Source organism: Temnothorax nylanderi, unplaced genomic scaffold, assembly GCF_030848795.1.
Source record: "Temnothorax nylanderi isolate EJ_2023f unplaced genomic scaffold, tnyl_v1.0 TNYL_tig0034_pilon, whole genome shotgun sequence".
NCBI classification, from domain to species: domain Eukaryota; kingdom Metazoa; phylum Arthropoda; class Insecta; order Hymenoptera; family Formicidae; genus Temnothorax; species Temnothorax nylanderi.
In genome coordinates this window covers 614,139-633,054 of record NW_027249096.1, presented here as the reverse complement: position 1 = coordinate 633,054, position 18,916 = coordinate 614,139, and the positions used below count along the sequence as shown (strand labels likewise).

Below are 18,916 nucleotides of genomic sequence, written 5' to 3'. Positions count from 1 at the left end.
TGTAAATTATTTTCAGTGAAAGACTCGATGGAAGATTCAGTAGAGGACTCATAGTTTCCATTTTCATCAGAATAGTAATAATGTTCTACTCTTATAAATATAAAGATGCTAGTTAATAGCAGTTGTAATAATCTCATGGCCAATCCAAATAAGTCTAGTAGTGTTTGCGAAAACCTATGTTCGTTAGAGAAGAAAGAAATATAAACAAAATGTAAGTAAATAATATTCCCAGACAACACACATATCTAAAGGATGCCTTAAAGGTTCAAACGGACGTCTTTTAGACATCCGTATTGTTGGGGAATTACTTATAAATACTTACTAAAAAAAAAACCGCTACATGTACATACATACACATGTATACTCCATATACACATACATACATGATGTACAAAATTTGACTGAGCAACATGCAACGTGGTGCATATCAGGTTACGCATATGCCGGCAGTATCTAACGTGCCAGCGGTGTGTGTGTGTGTGTGTGTGTGTGTGTATATATATATGTGTGTGTATACACAAAGTGTCTCAGAATACCCGTGTGTGATAGAGAGAGAGAGAGAGGGGGGGAGAGAGAGAGAGGGAAAGAGGGAAAGGGAGAGAAAGAGAGAATATCCAAACCAGCCAAATATACCTGATAAAGTGTTTACTTTTAATTGCTTTATTACTTTTATGCACAAGATAATAAAATACAATTGGTATATAACATATATAATTACATTTAAAGAAAGTATGCGATTTGCGATGTGCAATTGCATATTTTTTTAAATATAATTACATACTTGTTTAACATAAACAAAGTTAAATACATTAGATCTGCACATTTGAAGGTTATATTGAAAATATTAATAACAAAGTATTATCAGTAGAAATCATTAATATAAAAAATATTATAATATATGCTTATAATATTTTAAATTTAATGCCAAATATCTGATGTAAAGTAATATCCATTATTAATAAAATCTGTATATAGATGCTGAATATAAATACAAATTAATACATACAGTTTATTTTTGAAAGCTTTGTCACCTTTGGGATTTATTCTAATGACTTTAAGGATAAAAAAAGTAAGCAGCTATGTCCAAACCAGCCGAAATTTTGAACGTATTCGATAGTTTATGATAAGATACTGTGTAAGACATATATTACTGCGCCAGGAAACCATAAACACTTGATTTAATATCGGAGTTTATTCGAAATTTGCAATAATGGTTTTAATAAAATCAGATTCTTAAAAACTGACTATCAATCTTTATCCTGAAAAGTCTATAATGCGGAACAAACGCACACGTTGTGTTTGATATCCACATAAATTTATTTTATTTTATAAATAAAATTTGTAGAATTTTATAAATAAAATTTTATAAATAAAATTAGTAGAATACGTTCCCAAAATTTGACTACAAAGTATATTAGAATACCTTATAGCTGTTCAATATATTCAAATTAATTAGAACTAACTATAAAACACGTTTACAGCAGATGTGACACGTAATAATAATTAAATTACAGTAATAGGTAATATTAATCGAAAATATCCAAAAAAGTCGAAAATAAAAATAAAACAAATAATGTTATTGGTTTAGTTTATAATCTTAATTGTAGCTATGTGTAGTATATAGTTGTGTGCATTACAGTCTCTTATCATTTGCGATTGGCCAAATTGATAACGAGAAACTATATACATAGTATTATAAGTATTTATTCACTTGTCTCTCGACTTGAGACTTACGTATATTTATCTTGGTTTGCATGTTGCAAATTTGAAATTTAATAAAGTTGTCTCTAATAAGTTCTGCATACTCGGTACAATTCTGTGTTCTGCCTCCAAGGCTGTTTTTTATCAATGCGTGTACCTACAAAATTATTTCAATAATTATTACACATGCATAAATCTTGTATGGCAGTTAATTCTAAAATGGAAAATCACGTTGTATCTAACGTAAGAAAATATTACATTAAATTTTATATACAGGATGTTCTCAGATTAAAAGACGAAAGTAGAAATATAAATTTAGGACTTTACAAACGAAAATTTTCCTCTGGAGGTATGCTCGCAAACTTTTCCATTCAAGGGATATTGACTTTTAAAGTTCAAAAATTAGGAATCAATAATTTCGAAATAATATACGTTTAGGTACCCTATTTACTGCTAAACAGTTATCAAAATTAAAACAATTATTTCCTTTACTGCTAGACATTAATCAAAATTTAAGTATAAAATATTTTCTTCAGAATGATGGCTTCCAGTCCGGAGACAAGCGTTGGACCTATCGATGAGAGAACGAGTGGGTACACAAGGAACACATTGCAGTCAAAATGACATCATTTTGGCATCATATTGACCAAAAATATGACGTAAATTTGGTCAATATGAAGTTAAAATGCCATTTTGATTGCGATGTGTTTCTTGGGTGACTGACACAGTGCGTCCTTTATTTCTTCGCACTATTGCATTATCAATAACCTTCAATTATTAAAACAGTGGATCCACTGTTTTATTAATTGAAGGTTATTAACATTTCGTACACTTTTTCTTGAGAACACCATATTTAAAAAAGTCTACTGGTGTTAAATTATTATTTTCAAGATATTAATTCTATGACCTTTTTATAGAAAACATACTTTTAAATATGAAAGTAAACTCCTGGTTTCAACTGAATGGCTGTCCTGTTCACTATTGCAGAGATTCTCGACAGTAGCTTAAGATTCACTTTCACGGAAGATGAATCGGTCGTGCTGGATCTGTGGCTTAGCCTCCGCGTTCACCTGACTTAACACCATTAGATATTCTTGCAGGAGTGTTCTCAAGCAAAAACACGCGAAGAAATAACAGACGCACAGTGTCAGCCAGTCATTCGTTTTCTTACCGATAGATGCAACACTTATTGTCTCCGAGAAGATTGTCATTTTGAACAAAATATTTAATATTTAAATTTTGATTAATGTGAACAGTAAAGAAGATAATTGTTTTAATTTTGTTGACTATTTAGCAGTAAAGAGGATAAACCTATATTATTTCGAAATTATTGATTCCTAATTCTGTAAATTCAGAACTCAGTATTCCTTGAACAAAGCGTTTGCGAGTATACCTCTAGAGAAAAATTTTTGTTTTTAAAATTCTAAATTCATATTTCAAGTTTGGCCATTTAACTCGAGAACACCCTGTATGTGTAAACGCCATATGTGTATCGTATATAATAAAATAAGTGTTGATGCTTAAATATATTTTCCTGTAAATGAGCTAAATAATGAGGTAAAAGTTTTAGATTTATGTATTAAATTGTAACAAAAGTTGTAACAAAAGTTCGTAGCGTTTTTTAATGAAATTCTAAGTCAATTATTACATTCGTATATAAATATTTATTCAACTACATATGCGCCGTTTGTTACATTTGCCATCTTTGCGGTAACTTCATGATTCCGTTCTTCCAAAACTTCTTATATTCTTCATCGCCACCTATTAAACAATGTTACACCTTTTTGTTACAACCCAATACAAACCATATATTTTTTTCAAGTAATTTTGATTCAAAATACTCATGATTAACACTAACGGTTGATGGTATTTTCTGCATGGCATTATTCACAAACGTCATTATCTGGAACAGATTATGTTGACATTTATCATCAATAAGTTATCTCTTAGTGTTATATTAAAAAAATTTATTTAATAAAATAAATTTAATATAATATGGTTTAGTTCTTATAGTTATTTTCTCTATACTAATCTGTATAATTCTTTATACTCTGCATGTGATTGTCAAAATATTTATAATACATAAAATAAATTACAAATATAAAAGTTTAAAAATATAGAAAAATTACAAAAAGAATATCATACTTGACTCTATAAAATTTACCTTGTCGAGTTGTTTCCAACGATACACATGGTTAACAATATCAACTAGTGCTGTGGTTGTACTAATTTCTCTATAAAGACAAAATAGATAATATATAGTTAGCATGTATGAGAAACTTTCATAATTATGAACAGAATACATGTATGTTAATGTTTTTATAAAGAAAACTGTTTTATTACTTTGGTTTTATTTTATCCCAATTGTTTAATATATAATCAAGTATAGTATCATTTCTTGCATGTCTCATGACAATATAATGAAAGAGATCAATATAGTTTTTATTGATTAAAGAATATCCGTTATAAGGCTTTGATTTTATTAGAGCTATAAACGTGCGGAGGATAAAAATAGGTTTCTTAGAGCAGGCCAAAAATTCAAACATTTTAGTATCTTGTTTGTCTATAAATGTCTTCATATAGTGCCAAAGAGTAACATCATCCGCAACTGCCAAACCATTACAATATGTCCATTTTCTCCACCATGGTAAAAGTGTATTTTTTCTAAAAAGATTGATCATATAAGTTTGATTATTCTTGTATACATCTGAATAAAACAGTTTATATAAGCATTGAAACAATTAAAAAATATATGAAAGAACGTTGTGAAAAATTACTTAGGATTCTCTAGATGCCATTTCAATTTAGTGACAGCTTTTGTCTTGCACTCATCATCCCCTAGAACGCATTCCCATTTTACGGCTTCTTGCCTTAAACATTTAGTAAGGTCTTGGTCCTCAGAATCCTCCTCATACCCTATTCTTCCAATAAGTGGGCTCAATCGATACCGTAAGATTACCTAAATATTGGAAAATAAATTAATATTTCTATCGATTAATATCTTAAGAAGTTGTTACATATGAAATTATTAACATTTTCTTCAAACTTTTTTTATTTAAAAAAACTGAATACAATGTAATCTCAAAATATTTGATTCTTTTTTGGATTATTATATATATTTTATTGTGGCAATATAAACTTGTAATATTGTAAATTTAGTAAATATATTTTTACATAATTTTTATTATTATTGAATTGCTGTTTGCTAATTGTAAGTAGATTTCTAAAATTTTAAGTGCAAAGCTTTCATGAGATAAAATATATCCTAATTAAAAAACAAATCAATTAGTTTGTAAAAATTCTATAACGCAACGTAATCTCTTTATTTTTTTATCATTATTTTTTTTATATTTTTGTAAAATAGTTATGAAATTTTAAAGAATGGATTAGCATTGAAAGGAATTAACACATAGTTAAAATTACAAACTTTATGACTTTAAAATCAAATACAATATTACATCAATTTACATTAATTTATGTGCTTATAAATAGTAAAATAAAGATGATATTATTTAAAACATAAAAAAAATGTAAGAAACTTTTATCTTTAATTTTTTTGCATTTGAGCCAAATTGCGGAAGAGCTGAATCCTTTTTAATTAAACATATACTTTTATAAAAAATTATCTGAGAGTTATTATTGTTATTGTAATGCAATAATCATGTATAGTTTCTTGTTAACAAAACATAATTTTACCTTAAGCGGTTGATGTTCGGGAAATGGGAAGAGATATGACATGTCTTCTATAGCTTTAATCATAGGATACCATGCTCTGTAATCTGTTTCTTGGGACAGATATTTCGAGAGATCCCAGAATATGTCAGAATTGAGCTGTTTTGCTATCAAAAGGTGAAACGCGTCGTCTATGATTTGAGCTCGATTGAGAACATGAATTTTCATGTAGTTCTCAGAGTTCAAGTAGCGTGCAATTTTTAGCCAATTCTCGTTATTATAATTGACACGATAATATCCTATCATATAATAAAGAAATGCTATCTGTTATTAAATTATTTTGATATGGAATTCAATAGGAAAGGTGTTTAAATACTCTTGGAACTTTCTATACATTAGATATACGTTTTATTCAAATTTGCAAATATCTTAAAAGAAATACAAATTATAGATTACTGTATTAAATTATAGCTGTAATATTATATTATTGTATCAAAATAATGGAATAATATTAGTTTCAATGTTACAATGTCTATCTTGAAAATTTACGTGACAACAGGATAATATTATTAATCATTACATGAAGATTATATATAAAATTGTTTTATATTTGTATATGTATCTATTTTTGAAAAGTTACTTTAGTCTATTATAACCGGAATGGTTTTGTTACTACACATTTGAATATTTAATTTTATCGAGAGACACGGTAGTGTCTCGCGCCAAGTACACACGCAGCGCGAAACCGTCCTGTGTATCTCTACGCGAGCCGACAAGTTGCGAGTATTAATCATTACATGAAAATTATATATAAAATTGTTTTTTATTCGTATGTGACTATTTTTTTGAAAGGTTGCGTTGGTCTATTATAACCGGAATAGTTTTGTTACAACACATTTGAATATTTAATTATTGCAAATTGTTTGTACCAACAAGATAATTTAATTATATACGTGCATGTGCATTTTAATGAAAAATAACTGATCAATATTTACCTGTTTGTTGTATATTGAATATTACCCAATTATCCTTTAAACTTAATTTTAAAGCAATGCCTATATGATAATTTTTTCCAGGATTAAGCCACTTAACGGTTGAAGTATCGTTAAAATCGAGGTACTCTTGCGTTGTATTCGTCAGCGGTACCATCCAATCCCCATCATTTGTGATATTAATATTTCGCTCTAGTGCATGTACAAATAACACAGGAAAACTTTTTTGCTCTATCCAAGGATCCATTACTTTTTTTATATTAATTGGCTGCACCGGCAATACTTCAGACAATTCTTCTTCATAAGCAGTTTGCATGTCAGCCCAGAAATCATTCAGAGAAGCCGATCTAACAAAAGTTTATAAAATTTTATTTTGATGATAAAATGTGCATGTGTATTTGTATAAATAAACATAATATACAGTCTATACACATGCTCGCGCTCGTGTATAAATATGTGTAAGCTATTGCTTAATTTATATACATTGTTTACATCTGTATGTCAATTTTCTTATGTAAGTGACTTGTAAATCTATTTTGTAAACTCCACAGGCGCAATAGAAATAACCATAAGAAGAGAAAGGTCAGTAGTATTAATTATTAAAAAATATATAGCTATTAAAATAGTTATTAAATAAGTCTGTAAACTAAATAAAAGATAATAAACAATTAAAGAACTGATAAGATAAATAAACATAAAGGTATTGATGAGATAAATGATAGACTCTAAATGTTAAGAAGAAATTTAAAAAGATATAAAATATCAAAGCAAAGAATAAAGAAAAGGAAAAAGAGAACAAGTAAAAAGATATTTTTAATAATAAATGTTAATAAATGAAATAGAATGGGAACATCAACTGTAGAAACAATTGGAAGATAACATAAAAATTAAATAGGAGTTATGGATTCATGGAACAGAAAGTAATAAAAAAATAAGGGCAGAAGAAAAAATATTAATTCAGAAAAATTATAAAGACAAAAAATTCTTCCTAACAGCATGGTCACATGTAGGAGCGGACAGAGGAGAGAACAGTTACCCATCCCTGGCTTTTCTAGAAAATATAAATTAAAATAAGATAATTATACATCCATGCAAAGGAACGGGAAAGACATCAGTTGAGAAACTTTAATCTTGAATATATACATATGTTGTATATTTATAAATAGAGGAAAAATATAAGTGTTGAAATATTAATGATGATAGTGATCATAATGTTAATATGTATTGTTGATTTTAATTCCTAGAAAAATTTCTGTGGAAGCCCAGAACCAAGGAATAAAAGTGAAGGAGTAAATATTTGAAAAAAATCCAAGTATGAGAGAGATAAAGAAAAAATAATATAACAAAAAATATATACTTACTGTCTTTTGAAATATGTATTAATACCGTTCCGAAATACTTTGTCGCCCAGTATACGTTGCAACATGCGCATTATAAAAGGTGCTGCGGCAATTTATGTCATAAAATGTTATTGAACATTTAGTCGTATTAAATAGTAGTTAGTATATATATATATATATATAATGTCTTTTGTAAGTGCTAGTAATTTTGCAAAGAATCGTTAATTTAAGCTGTTAATTCTTATGGGTAATTTTTTCATTTCGCAGCGAATTACCGTATAAATAAAATGCAGAAATGTTCTTTCTTTTTTTCTTATAAGATATATGTTCAAAAATTTGTACTAATTGACTAATTTTTAATTATTTGAATACTTACCTTTTACGTAATAGGAAAAAGAGAAAATTGAATTAATGTCAGAAAATTGATCAGTTTTTGATATAAGAGGACTCATAATGGATAGGACGTCCAAATGAAGAGATTCTTGCATAGTTTGGATTGCAAATAAATCCGACCAGCTAGAACCAGACGCCTAGAAACAAAACGAAAGAATAAAATAATTGATGAACATTTAATAAAGATATATTCTTATTTGTAACGTGAAATAGCATTAATTACGTGTTATTCTTAGAAATAAATTTGCTATTTTCTATTTTTAATTTTAAATTAAACAATGCGTAATTTATTTATAACTGTCCTATGCAGACATCTTTACTAAAAGTGTTCAAGATGTTTTTAAACAGCACTTGACTGAAATTATTTAGAAAAATTGCTGAAGACTTTCCTAGTACCACTTTAATACGTAAAAGAATTTTATTTTATAATAAAATAACATAAGGGATATATAAGAAATTTACCTCCTTAACAACATCCGTTACATAGAAAAATGTAGCAATACCTTCGTTCAGCCACATATAAGACCAACTTGATGGGCTGACTACAGTACTTAACCACTGACGTGATATTTTACGTCCTATTAATGATGCTACTTTTATTTTTTGCGCAGCGGGATCTAATTCTTCATTATAGATAATGTCTTCCTCTCTAAAAACCATTTACAATTAACGCGGTTATGTTGAATCAACGTTATCAACACGCCATGTTATTAATTCTGCTATTAATCAGTACATATCAGAATGCTTTATTATCAGGTAGGTCGACTTTTGACTTATATATGTATGAAAAAATATATTGTTAATTTATTTTTATAAAATAAAACACCTGTTCTCGAATTATTTGTGAAAAATATACTTCGATCGATAGTTGTGATTACATCAAAGACGTAATGAGCATATTTTTATGTATGACTTTTATTAGTTTTTAATTTTTGATAGTCTGATTGTCGGGTCTATCGTGATTTTTAGCGAAATGTCTGCAAGCGATGTTAGGTACATCTGAAAATATCTCGTATTTTGTCACGCCATATCAGATTTTGCTTTAGAAATAATGAATACCTATACTTTAACGCAGAAATTATATGTTTAACAACTGACAAGGCAAGATACGATGTAGCTACCCAATAAAACCAAAATATTGACAATATTCTAACATTCTAACAGTTTACTAACAGAATCAAACGGAATCTGTCTATTTTGTACACATTTAAATGATCACCAAATGGCAGATTCAACTTGACTTCTGCAATCGTTCTGCCGACAATTCTGATAACAGATTATCTATTCTATTTCTGTTGACATTTAACTTTAATAAACTTTATAACCGATATTTTGCAAAATCGATTTTCGATATATTTACTATAACTATGTAGGTATTTTAGAACTGTAATATGTATGTAATATAATAATTTTTAATAAATACAAGCTATTTTGCCACATCTTTACAAAAGATTTACACACTTGATATATAGACCGGCAAAGAAATTAAAATTTTCATGATTTAGAATAGTTTATATATTGATATTAATAGAATGAATACAATTTCTGAAACAGTATGATTTTCTGTATTTAATCCGTCAACTTGTCATTGTTATGCAATAATGATGTTCGTTGAAGAATCAAAGTTATTCATATGTTTGAATAAAGTTCTAACACATTCATTTAGCTTGAAATATATAATAATCATATTGTATATTGCAGCAAAAATCAATCTGATGAATGTATCTGTATTGCTAAGCAGTTTGTCGATCTTCGGTTAATAGTACAGATCAACATTAATCCGGTCATCATATTCCAAGAATTAAAAGGAAATTACATAAATTTATACGCGAGTAGTCGAATTCTTGTCGGATGTGAATATATGAAAGTAATAGGATAAAATTCTTCAAAAGTAACATAAGATAAAATTTATCAAAATATAAATACGATATATTCATTATTTTTTTACATGTTTATATCAGAAATAAAATATAAAAATATTTGGTAAAATAAATGCAATTTTTATTTGAAAAAAAAAAATAAAGAAGATTCAGTACTGCTTCTCGAATAATTTGACAAAGCTTTACTGGTTTTATAATTGATATTTTCTTCTGCAGAATCGTAAATTAAAAAAAAATTATATTGTATTTCTCTCCAAATAATATACAATTAAGTTCACTTAAGTTATGATTTATGATGATCATAACTTTGCTCTGCTAGTATAAAACGTAAAAATTCTCTTTACGATAGAATGCATTTAATAAAGTAATATTTAGATTTATTACTATTAAAATGTCACATAGTTTAAATTTGTATATATAAATATAAAGTATGATGTATCATGTACTGTTATGATACTTACAAATTTCTACCGAAGTCTATCTAGCTTTGTAAAGATGTACAGATTCTCCAACTATTAAATGTATTTAACTATTAAATTGTATAAGCTATTTAATAAGAAGAAAAACAATCTTATCTTTTCACAGATCCATGTCCAGTTGTCATTTTAAAATATTTGTGTTTAATAATATATATTACCTATATAAGATGTATAATACCTCTAAGATATATATTACCTGTAAGATAGGAGCGCCCACTTTGCCATACCGTCATCTAGTAAACCTGGAATCGCGACGTGTTGCACATTTGGAAAGTTCTGCAATTCTGTCCACTTAGTCTCGAAATAAGATGTAAAAGTTGTAGCAAAGCGTCTTGCAACACTTTGGTCACTTATCGATTGCTGCCTGCCTCGCCAATTAATGTTTTCAGTAGAAATGGGCAAATCACATAGTACAATAACTATAAGGTGAGTGGATATTGCTGGAGTAGTATTGAAAGATGTGATTGCAGTATCATTTATAGTCTCTGATGTGGATATTGGCATATTAGATAAAGCCGTATATTTTGCATGGTGCTTTATAGTTATAGTAAATTTGGCCTGGAATTTTGGCTCATCCCAACATGGAAACATTCTTCGTGCACCCATCATCCAAGTACGCGTTGCGATTAACCACCTAATTTTATCAATATTTCAGATAACGATAAAATATATATTAGAGTGTTAGTAAGAGAGGCCAAGGAAAAATAACACGGAAAAAACATAATGGGACGCTTGTGACTAAGTTTGTTAATTGTTCTCATTCTTGCAACGTCCCTTTATCTTAAAATTGATTGACGATTAACAATTTTAGTCGTGAATGTGTTTATATATGTGTGTTTGTCGCATCTATCACGTTTGTTCCGTGCTACTTTTGTCTCTGGTATCTCCCGTTAAAAGATAACATAAGTGTTAAAAAATGAGAAACGCAATTATTGTGTTATAATTAATATTAATAATATTTCATCACGTGTATTTTTTATTAATGCTTTTTATTATTGTGTAATTTTATATCCGCTCTTTTTAGTATAAGATAGAATGATAATTCCGTAATGTACGATATATAATACGTAAAACAGACACAATTTCGGCTAGAGAAATTTAAAAAGTGAAACCACATAAATTTGGTAGTTAAGAAAGCAGACCACTTTAATGCTGTACTGTCTATGTTTAAACAATGCTTAGAATGTCTTTTATAACCCTATAATATATTTCTGCGTTAATCTGACACATTTAGGATTTTTATTAAATTGTATATAACATATAGACTAAATCTCGAGCTCTTAGCTAAAACGCTTGTTGGTACATATCTTTTGAATATTAATTAATAATTCTTGTAACAACATGTATTCTTATTATTTTTAAATTTACTTACTTTAGATTTCCTTCATTGTTCATATACGAAGTCTTGAAAAAACCACCGATATTGTTATCTATGATACTCGAAAATTTCATGTTTAGAATATATATTCCAGGTGATAGTTCATAATTGAAATAAAGAACGATAATTTCCATTTCCTTCATGTATTTGTACCTTTGCACAAAATGCTTGATGTTGCCATGAGTGGTGTCACTTTTAGTCATAATATATATTAAGTCAAATGTGTTAGTGATATTCTTCAATTTTTTAGAGTGCAAATATATGAATTGTGTTGCATTCTTAATCCTGATTCTTAGTTTAGATATACCGTAGAACATATCTTCTTCGGGTGCAAGTTCTAGTTGTATTTTATAATGCTTCGGTATTATATCCGGTAAATGTAAATTATTTTCAGTGAAAGACTCGATGGAAGATTCAGTAGAGGACTCATAGTTTCCATTTTTATCAGAATAAGCGTAATAATGTTCTACTCTTATAAATATAAAGATGCTAGTTAATAGCAGTTGTAATAATCTCATGGCCAATCCAAATAAGTCTAGTAGTGTTTGCGAAAACCTATGTTCGTTAGAGAAGAAAGAAATATAAACAAAATGTGAAGTAAATAATATTCCCAGACAACACGCATATCAAAGGGATGCCTTAAAGGTCCAAACGGACGTCTTTTAGACATGCGTGTTGTTGGGGAATTACTTATAAAAAAGGAGGAAATACAATTATTTTATTAAAATAATTTATAATCTATTCAGAAAAAAAATTAATATTTTTTATCACAGATCTTGGCTTATAATATGTTATAATTATATTAATTTCAAAATTTAGAGCTTTATTGTGATACAATTTATGTAATTTTTAGAGAATTGCACAATTTTTTTCAAAATCTTGAAGATTTTGTTTTAGAATGTAATGTTTAATAAAGGGAATATTTCTTTCATCAAGCTTGTTTAACGTGCTGTAAAATACTAATTTTGACGTATACTAATATATATATAGTGTATATACATTTATAGGAGTGCTCGTTCTAGAAATAATAAAAGAGAAGCAAAATGTCTCACAGGAATAATACATCCCGAAGAGTCCAAAAACCCGATATGGTTATATCATTAATCCCAAATAGCTAAATATATAGATAACGATAAAAGAGGCGCATACTCGCTTGCAAAAACTCAAACATATGCATCTGCGAGAGAGCATATATAAATGGTATTTAATCTAGCTAATAAATAAAAGTAATATTTTTCCTCTGTATAGAGAGTAAAATTGATAATTTTGAGCGTATTTATATAAAATTATCCTTATATAAGATAAAATAAAGATATATTCACATTTCGTACATTTGTATATTTCAAAGTGATATATATGTCTAACAATAAGAATTCTACTTTGGTAAGTTATTTTATATATTGAAATTGTGCGTTAATAAATGTCTACAGCTTTTTGTAACAATTAACAACAATTAACGTTTACAATTACGAACCGTCAGTGCTGGGAAGCATAGAATCGCGCGATCTTTCCGTTTCGACAGATCACCGAGAACTGACGATAATATTGACGACAACGTGATACATATCATAATAAGTATGTAACGTCATGTAAAGGAATTTTCTAAAACCGTTAAATAGGTGCCGTATTTTTCGAATATTAATAGGACATTAAATATAAAATTGTATTTTATTTTCACGTTATATAAAATCATGATTCTTAAAAAGTGTATAATTAATTATAATATTTAATATTTTTTTTTCTGTGTAAAGAATTGTTCTTTCTACGCTTATATCACTATTATTGAACATTCTTAATAAGTTAATTTTAAAGAAATTTGAGTTTATCGCTTTATTTTATCAAATATATGTCGCTTTATACAATTTGAAATTTGCAACAGAATTCGCGACAGAATAGTGCAATTGTGTGTATCGTATATGTATGCAATGCTGAAATTATTTTTAGAGTTAAATATTTGTCAATTTATAATTGTGAATATATATACATATATTCAAAAGATTTCGCACATAGAAAGGAATGATATCTTGGATCTTTGAACTATCGATAGCAGTGAAATTTGGTAGCGAGTCAATTAGGTACTATTTTTATTATTTTTGCATAATGCAAAGCAAATATTGTACAATTCCGAATATTTTTGCGATAATTGATGATATTCGCCATCTCTGTTATTTGTTGCAAGAGATCGAGAGATTCACGCAAAGAAATATGTTCTTCCATTAATTTATCTATTTATCATACGTGCATATATGTATTAATAATTCTTTAGTATCAATTATTCGAGATCTGTCGAATTTAATAACAGCGGAATTTTGAAAAATGTCGTTAAATAAAAACAATATTTATTAATTATTCTTCTGTAACATTATAGCTTCGGCATATTAAAAATTATTTATACAGTGTATATTCTATTGATATCGGAGTACTCATTAAGACTTGTCTCAAAATGTTTCAAGTATTTGCACATATTAATAATTATATTCATGTAATCGTAAAAATGTTTAATAAACACGCATGCGTGATGCTTCTTTCTATAAAATTAATAAGTCAATAAAGGCTAGAAATTTGTCAAATATAGTGTCTCAGTTCGCGCATTTTAATTTAGAACAATTTATCATAGATAAATGATAGAGATATCCGAATTACTTATAATAATTAGAGGGGTAAAAACCATAGTAGTGTAAATCAATATTATAAAAAATTTGACTTACACCACTATAGTGTAAGTCCCCTTTCAATTAATGATAATAATTAATAATTAATAATTAATTAATGATATTGGTAATTTTAAAATGCTGAAATAATCTTTAATACCTATATAAAGAAAAAAGAGGAAAGATCGTTTTATATAAAAAAAAAATTAAAGGACTAAATTATATTCGTTAGGAGATCTGACAATCTGAGAGTAGGAAGTAGGAAGCCTAGGAAAAGCATCAGGTGCCAGCAGAGAACAACTGTATAATGTATTATTTGTATATTATTATTCATATCAGTTGTTTATTTCATTGGTGCTTAATTTGTTCATTTCGATTAAGAATGAGGAAAAAAGGTTTGTGTAAAAAATCTTGAAAAACTTTTATTTAGAAAGAAGAATTTTTATTTAGAAAGAAGAATTTTTTCGAAAATTCTATAATTATTTTATTAAATATATTATATAGCTTATTCAAAGATTAAATATAAAGTTCGACGTGTACAATAATTATTTCTTAAAATATTGATTGCTGTTTAAACGTTATTCTAATGTAGATATTTGTATTGACATTGCAGAATCATCATAATTTCAAGATAATAAAATATATTGATTATTTAAACAATGTGACTGTATACTTTTTATTATCAACCTAAAGTTGCTTTTTATTTTTGTAAAACTGTGTTGAAAAAAATACGGTTAAAAATAAAGAAATTAATTAATTAATTATTCAATTATTTAATTTATAATAATGTACGTTAGTTGTATTGTCTACATGAAAAAGGTTCGTGTAAATATAATGTAAACAATATGTAAACAATTTAAGTAGATGTAATCTTGAAATTTACCTTCGTGGACATGTGTTTATTGAGAATATTCATAAACATGGTTACGTAGTTCAATGTATGAACACGTTTTGTGCACAAGAGGCGCTAGCGAACGAGTTCCACTCAGTTCTATACTCATAGCAGAGAGAAGGATCCTTCTCTCTGGTTCCACTTTAAAACGCGGACGTGTCCATTCGCTCAAGCTCTTTTCTTCACTCGCTGACCAATAGTCGATCGAGGTGTCTTTAAATGATTGGTCGAGTGTCACTAGAGTTTCTAGGGACTTATAGCTGCAGGTTTGTTCCCGTACCCTGCGCTGTGCTATCGCAGTGCATTCGAAATATAAAACAGCCAAAAAACAGGTCAAGGAAGAAGAACTTCCGATATTTCGTAATTATTCTGTTGCTTCGTGACTTACGCGTGACCCACGCGTGAAACACATTATCTTTTCCTCGATATTTTATAACGGTGCATGTCTTTAGTTAGTCTTAGTAGATTCGTAAAACTACTAAATCCCATTACTGTGTTAAATTTGAATGAAATAAGCAGAACCCGAAGGGGAATAAATATAAATTATCTTTGACAAGTTATATTTATCGATACGCAGATATCCGGCTTGAAGCTCAAGCGATCGTCTCGAACTCGATTGGTGATCGATTGGAGCGTAACCGCCGCTTGAACCGTGCGGCACCGTGGCAGCAGCGCTTCCGGCGGAACAGCATTGTCGCGGATGATCACGTGATCGTGGATCGACTTCTTCGTTTGTGGCCACGAGGTTTTGTGTGGTGAAAATTAAGTTTACCGGGTGGAAAAGGCCCCCTATTTTTGTAGTTATACAAAAATGCCATCCAGCAACCCGTTGCCACCCAAAGAAAATGCCCTGTTCAAGCGGATCCTGGTGAGTAACGGCCGATCAAAATACTCTGTTTTGGGCCCCACTCTCCGGTGAGCAGGGTGCACTCGCCGTGCTCTAATGATAAAGCACTCTTCCGAGGGGAAAAATGGGAAAAGGTCACTGGCGACCGCGGGACGCGGCCGCCTGATTGGCGTCACGAACGAAAAGCCGTCTCGCCCGGCGGCCCGCCGCGACGATCCGCATCGTCGTTCTCGCGTGAACGCTGGATAGAACCCACCGAGCTCCCCCCCCTCCTACCTAACCCCCAACAATGCATTTTCACGGTATGCGCTGGGTGTTCCTTTACAGAGATGCTACGAACACAAACAATACAAAAATGGGCTGAAGTTCGCGAAACAGATCCTGTCAAATCCCAAGTTCAGCGAGCACGGGGAGACCTTGGCGATGAAGGGTCTCACTCTCAACTGCCTGGGCCGCAAGGAAGAAGCCTACGATCATGTGCGTCGTGGCCTCAGGAATGACCTACAGTCCCACGTTTGCTGGCACGTCTACGGTCTTCTGCAGCGCTCCGACAAGAAATACGATGAGGCTATCAAGTGTTACAGAAACGCGCTCAAGTGGGATAAGGACAACATTCAAATTCTTAGGGATCTGTCCTTGCTACAGATCCAAATGCGGGATCTGGAAGGATACAAGGTAAATATTATAGAAAGTAAGTCGTTTTATTTCAAGCTCTTATTTTATCGTATATATTATATATGTATCATCTTCTACATCGCCATGTAAATATTACACTTTAATTATACATTTACAAATATCCATTACTTTCTCACAGGATACCAGATATCAGTTGTTTATGTTACGTCCTACTCAACGAGCTTCTTGGATCGGGTTTGCTATTTCATATCATTTGTTGAGAGACTATGAGATGGCATTGAAAATTTTAGATACTTTTCGAAATTCTCCAATGGTACGCTACTCATACATACACAATATAGATATTATGTAGAAACACAAAATATATAATAAAAATTTTTATATCCACAGATTTGTTATGATTATGAACATAGCGAGTTGTTACTGTATCAAAATATGGTCATTCAGGAATCGGGAGAATGTGAACAGGCGTTAAAACATTTAGACAAGTATAGTGATCAAATTTGTGACAAGGTTACTGTCAAAGAGACTTACGGTAAGCGTGCAACATGGCTCTTGAAGTAATACTTTTAATACTGGAATGTAACATTTCTTGTGTAAATCATCTAGGTAAACTAAGACTTCAACTAAAACAGTATGCAGAAGCGGAACAAGTTTACAAGGAGCTATTAGATATTAATCCTGAAAATACAACATATTATACTAGGCTAGCAGAGGCTGAGAGACATTCTTCACCAAGCGAAACATTGCATATGCTCCAAAGATACGAAGAACTTTTTCCTCGAGCGTTAGCACCGCGTCGTTTGCAACTCAATCATGCTACAGGAGATGAATTTAAAGTTTTAGTTGATCGATATTTACGGAAAGGTAACGTTTCTTTCTAAAAAAAAAACTTGCTTTCCACATTTATATATTCAAATGAGACCTTTATTCATAATTTCATGTATTTAATTGAATTTATTTTATTCCAGGGCTTCATAAAGGTGTGCCCCCGTTATTTGTGAATCTTCGTTCATTATACACCGATAAAGAAAAGGTCGAAGTCATATCATCTCTACTTGTGCAATACAAGGAGGCATTAAAACTTCACGGCCATTTTAGCGATCAAGAGAAAGATAATCCGCGAGAACCAGCATCCGCTTTATTGTGGACCTATTATTATCTAGCGCAACATTATGACTACCTCGGTCAAACGGAAAAGGCATTGATTGAAATTGACGCTGCCATAGATCATACTCCTACGCTTATAGAACTTTTTGTTACCAAAGGTCGCATTTATAAGGTAGGAGTTTACATAATTATATAATCAATGTTGCTACTCTGTGGCATTGCAAACCTTGAAGAACCATGACATTTTTCTAGTTTTGTTACAATTGCCATTTTTATAGGAAGGAATTGTAAGCCTCTTGTTCAATTTCTGTAGGATTGATTTTATTTTTAAAACTTATTTATTATTGTTTGGAAGTTTCTGTTCTTTAATGCGATTTACTTTTCCATAATAACCTTGAAATTAAATTTTAATTTATATTTTGGATACTTTATTTCTATTATAGTGTATATAATACTTTTTTATTCAAAATTCTTGTCAGTTCCTAGTGTCATATATGTGAGATAGAAGTCACAAATATGGGAATCAAATCTGGATTTTTTGCTTGATAGGCAATTGTTCTAGCACTGATCTATTTAGCATCTCACAATTATAATACATAAAAATTCATTATAAGGAATAGTGTGGGAGATATATGGCCTAAAAAGATATTTGTATGTTAACAGCATGCTGGGAATGTTCAAGAAGCTTATAAGTGGCTGGACGAGGCGCAGGGGTTAGACACAGCTGACCGATATATTAACTCTAAATGTGCCAAATACATGCTTCGTGCAAATCTTATTAAAGAAGCGGAGGAGACGTGCGGGAAATTCACTAGGGAAGGGGTCTTAGCTATGGAAAACTTGAATGAAATGCAGTGCATGTGGATTCAAACGGAAGCGGCCAACGCGTACAAACGTCTTGAAAAATATGGAGAGGCGTTGAAAAAATGCCACGAGGTTGATAGG

The 18,916-nt window shown here is 29.9% G+C and overlaps 2 protein-coding genes across 3 annotated transcripts in view; one reads left to right on the top strand and one right to left on the bottom strand.

Moving 5' to 3' along the window:
* Positions 1-1,571: 1,571 nt before the first annotated feature.
* On the bottom strand, positions 1,572-13,388 carry LOC139770905 (glutamyl aminopeptidase-like). Of its 2 annotated transcripts, none has more exons than XM_071703178.1 (13): positions 13,310-13,387; positions 11,830-12,390; positions 10,654-11,091; positions 8,561-8,747; positions 8,082-8,235; positions 7,727-7,808; positions 6,369-6,712; positions 5,398-5,672; positions 4,479-4,660; positions 4,045-4,365; positions 3,866-3,935; positions 3,560-3,604; positions 1,572-1,858 (listed from the first exon to the last, which is right to left on the bottom strand). In XM_071703178.1, the coding sequence occupies exons 2-13, from the start codon at positions 12,351-12,353 to the stop codon at positions 1,694-1,696; spliced, it is 2,787 nt and encodes a 928-aa protein (XP_071559279.1). In that variant the 5' UTR covers positions 12,354-12,390; positions 13,310-13,387; the 3' UTR covers positions 1,572-1,693. The 2 variants fall into 2 exon arrangements, with proteins under 2 accessions (XP_071559279.1, XP_071559280.1); XM_071703179.1 differs by lacking the exon at positions 1,572-1,858 and adding an exon at positions 3,359-3,462 and having other exon boundaries at positions 13,310-13,388.
* Positions 13,389-16,064: 2,676 nt separating this feature from the next.
* Naa15-16 (N-alpha-acetyltransferase 15/16) overlaps positions 16,065-18,916 on the top strand; it is a 38,891-nt gene continuing 36,039 nt past the window's right edge. Inside the window, exons 1-7 of the mRNA XM_071703165.1 lie at positions 16,065-16,246; positions 16,553-16,900; positions 17,040-17,174; positions 17,252-17,396; positions 17,471-17,728; positions 17,833-18,143; positions 18,635-18,916. Of these exons, the coding sequence (XP_071559266.1) occupies positions 16,190-16,246; positions 16,553-16,900; positions 17,040-17,174; positions 17,252-17,396; positions 17,471-17,728; positions 17,833-18,143; positions 18,635-18,916 (1,536 nt within the window). The 5' untranslated portion in view covers positions 16,065-16,189. The remainder of the gene's footprint in view (positions 16,247-16,552; positions 16,901-17,039; positions 17,175-17,251; positions 17,397-17,470; positions 17,729-17,832; positions 18,144-18,634) is intronic.

Coding starts and splice junctions, on each gene's coding strand:
- LOC139770905 (XM_071703178.1), bottom strand. CDS start 12,353: ATGAGATTATTACAACTGCTATTAACTAGCATCTTTATATTTATAAGA. Junction 4,661..5,397: donor CCGAACATCAACCGCTTAAG/GTAAAATTATGT, acceptor TCCAATATTTAG/GTAATCTTACGGTATCGATT. Junction 3,605..3,865: donor GTTGGAAACAACTCGACAAG/GTAAATTTTATA, acceptor AATCTGTTCCAG/ATAATGACGTTTGTGAATAA.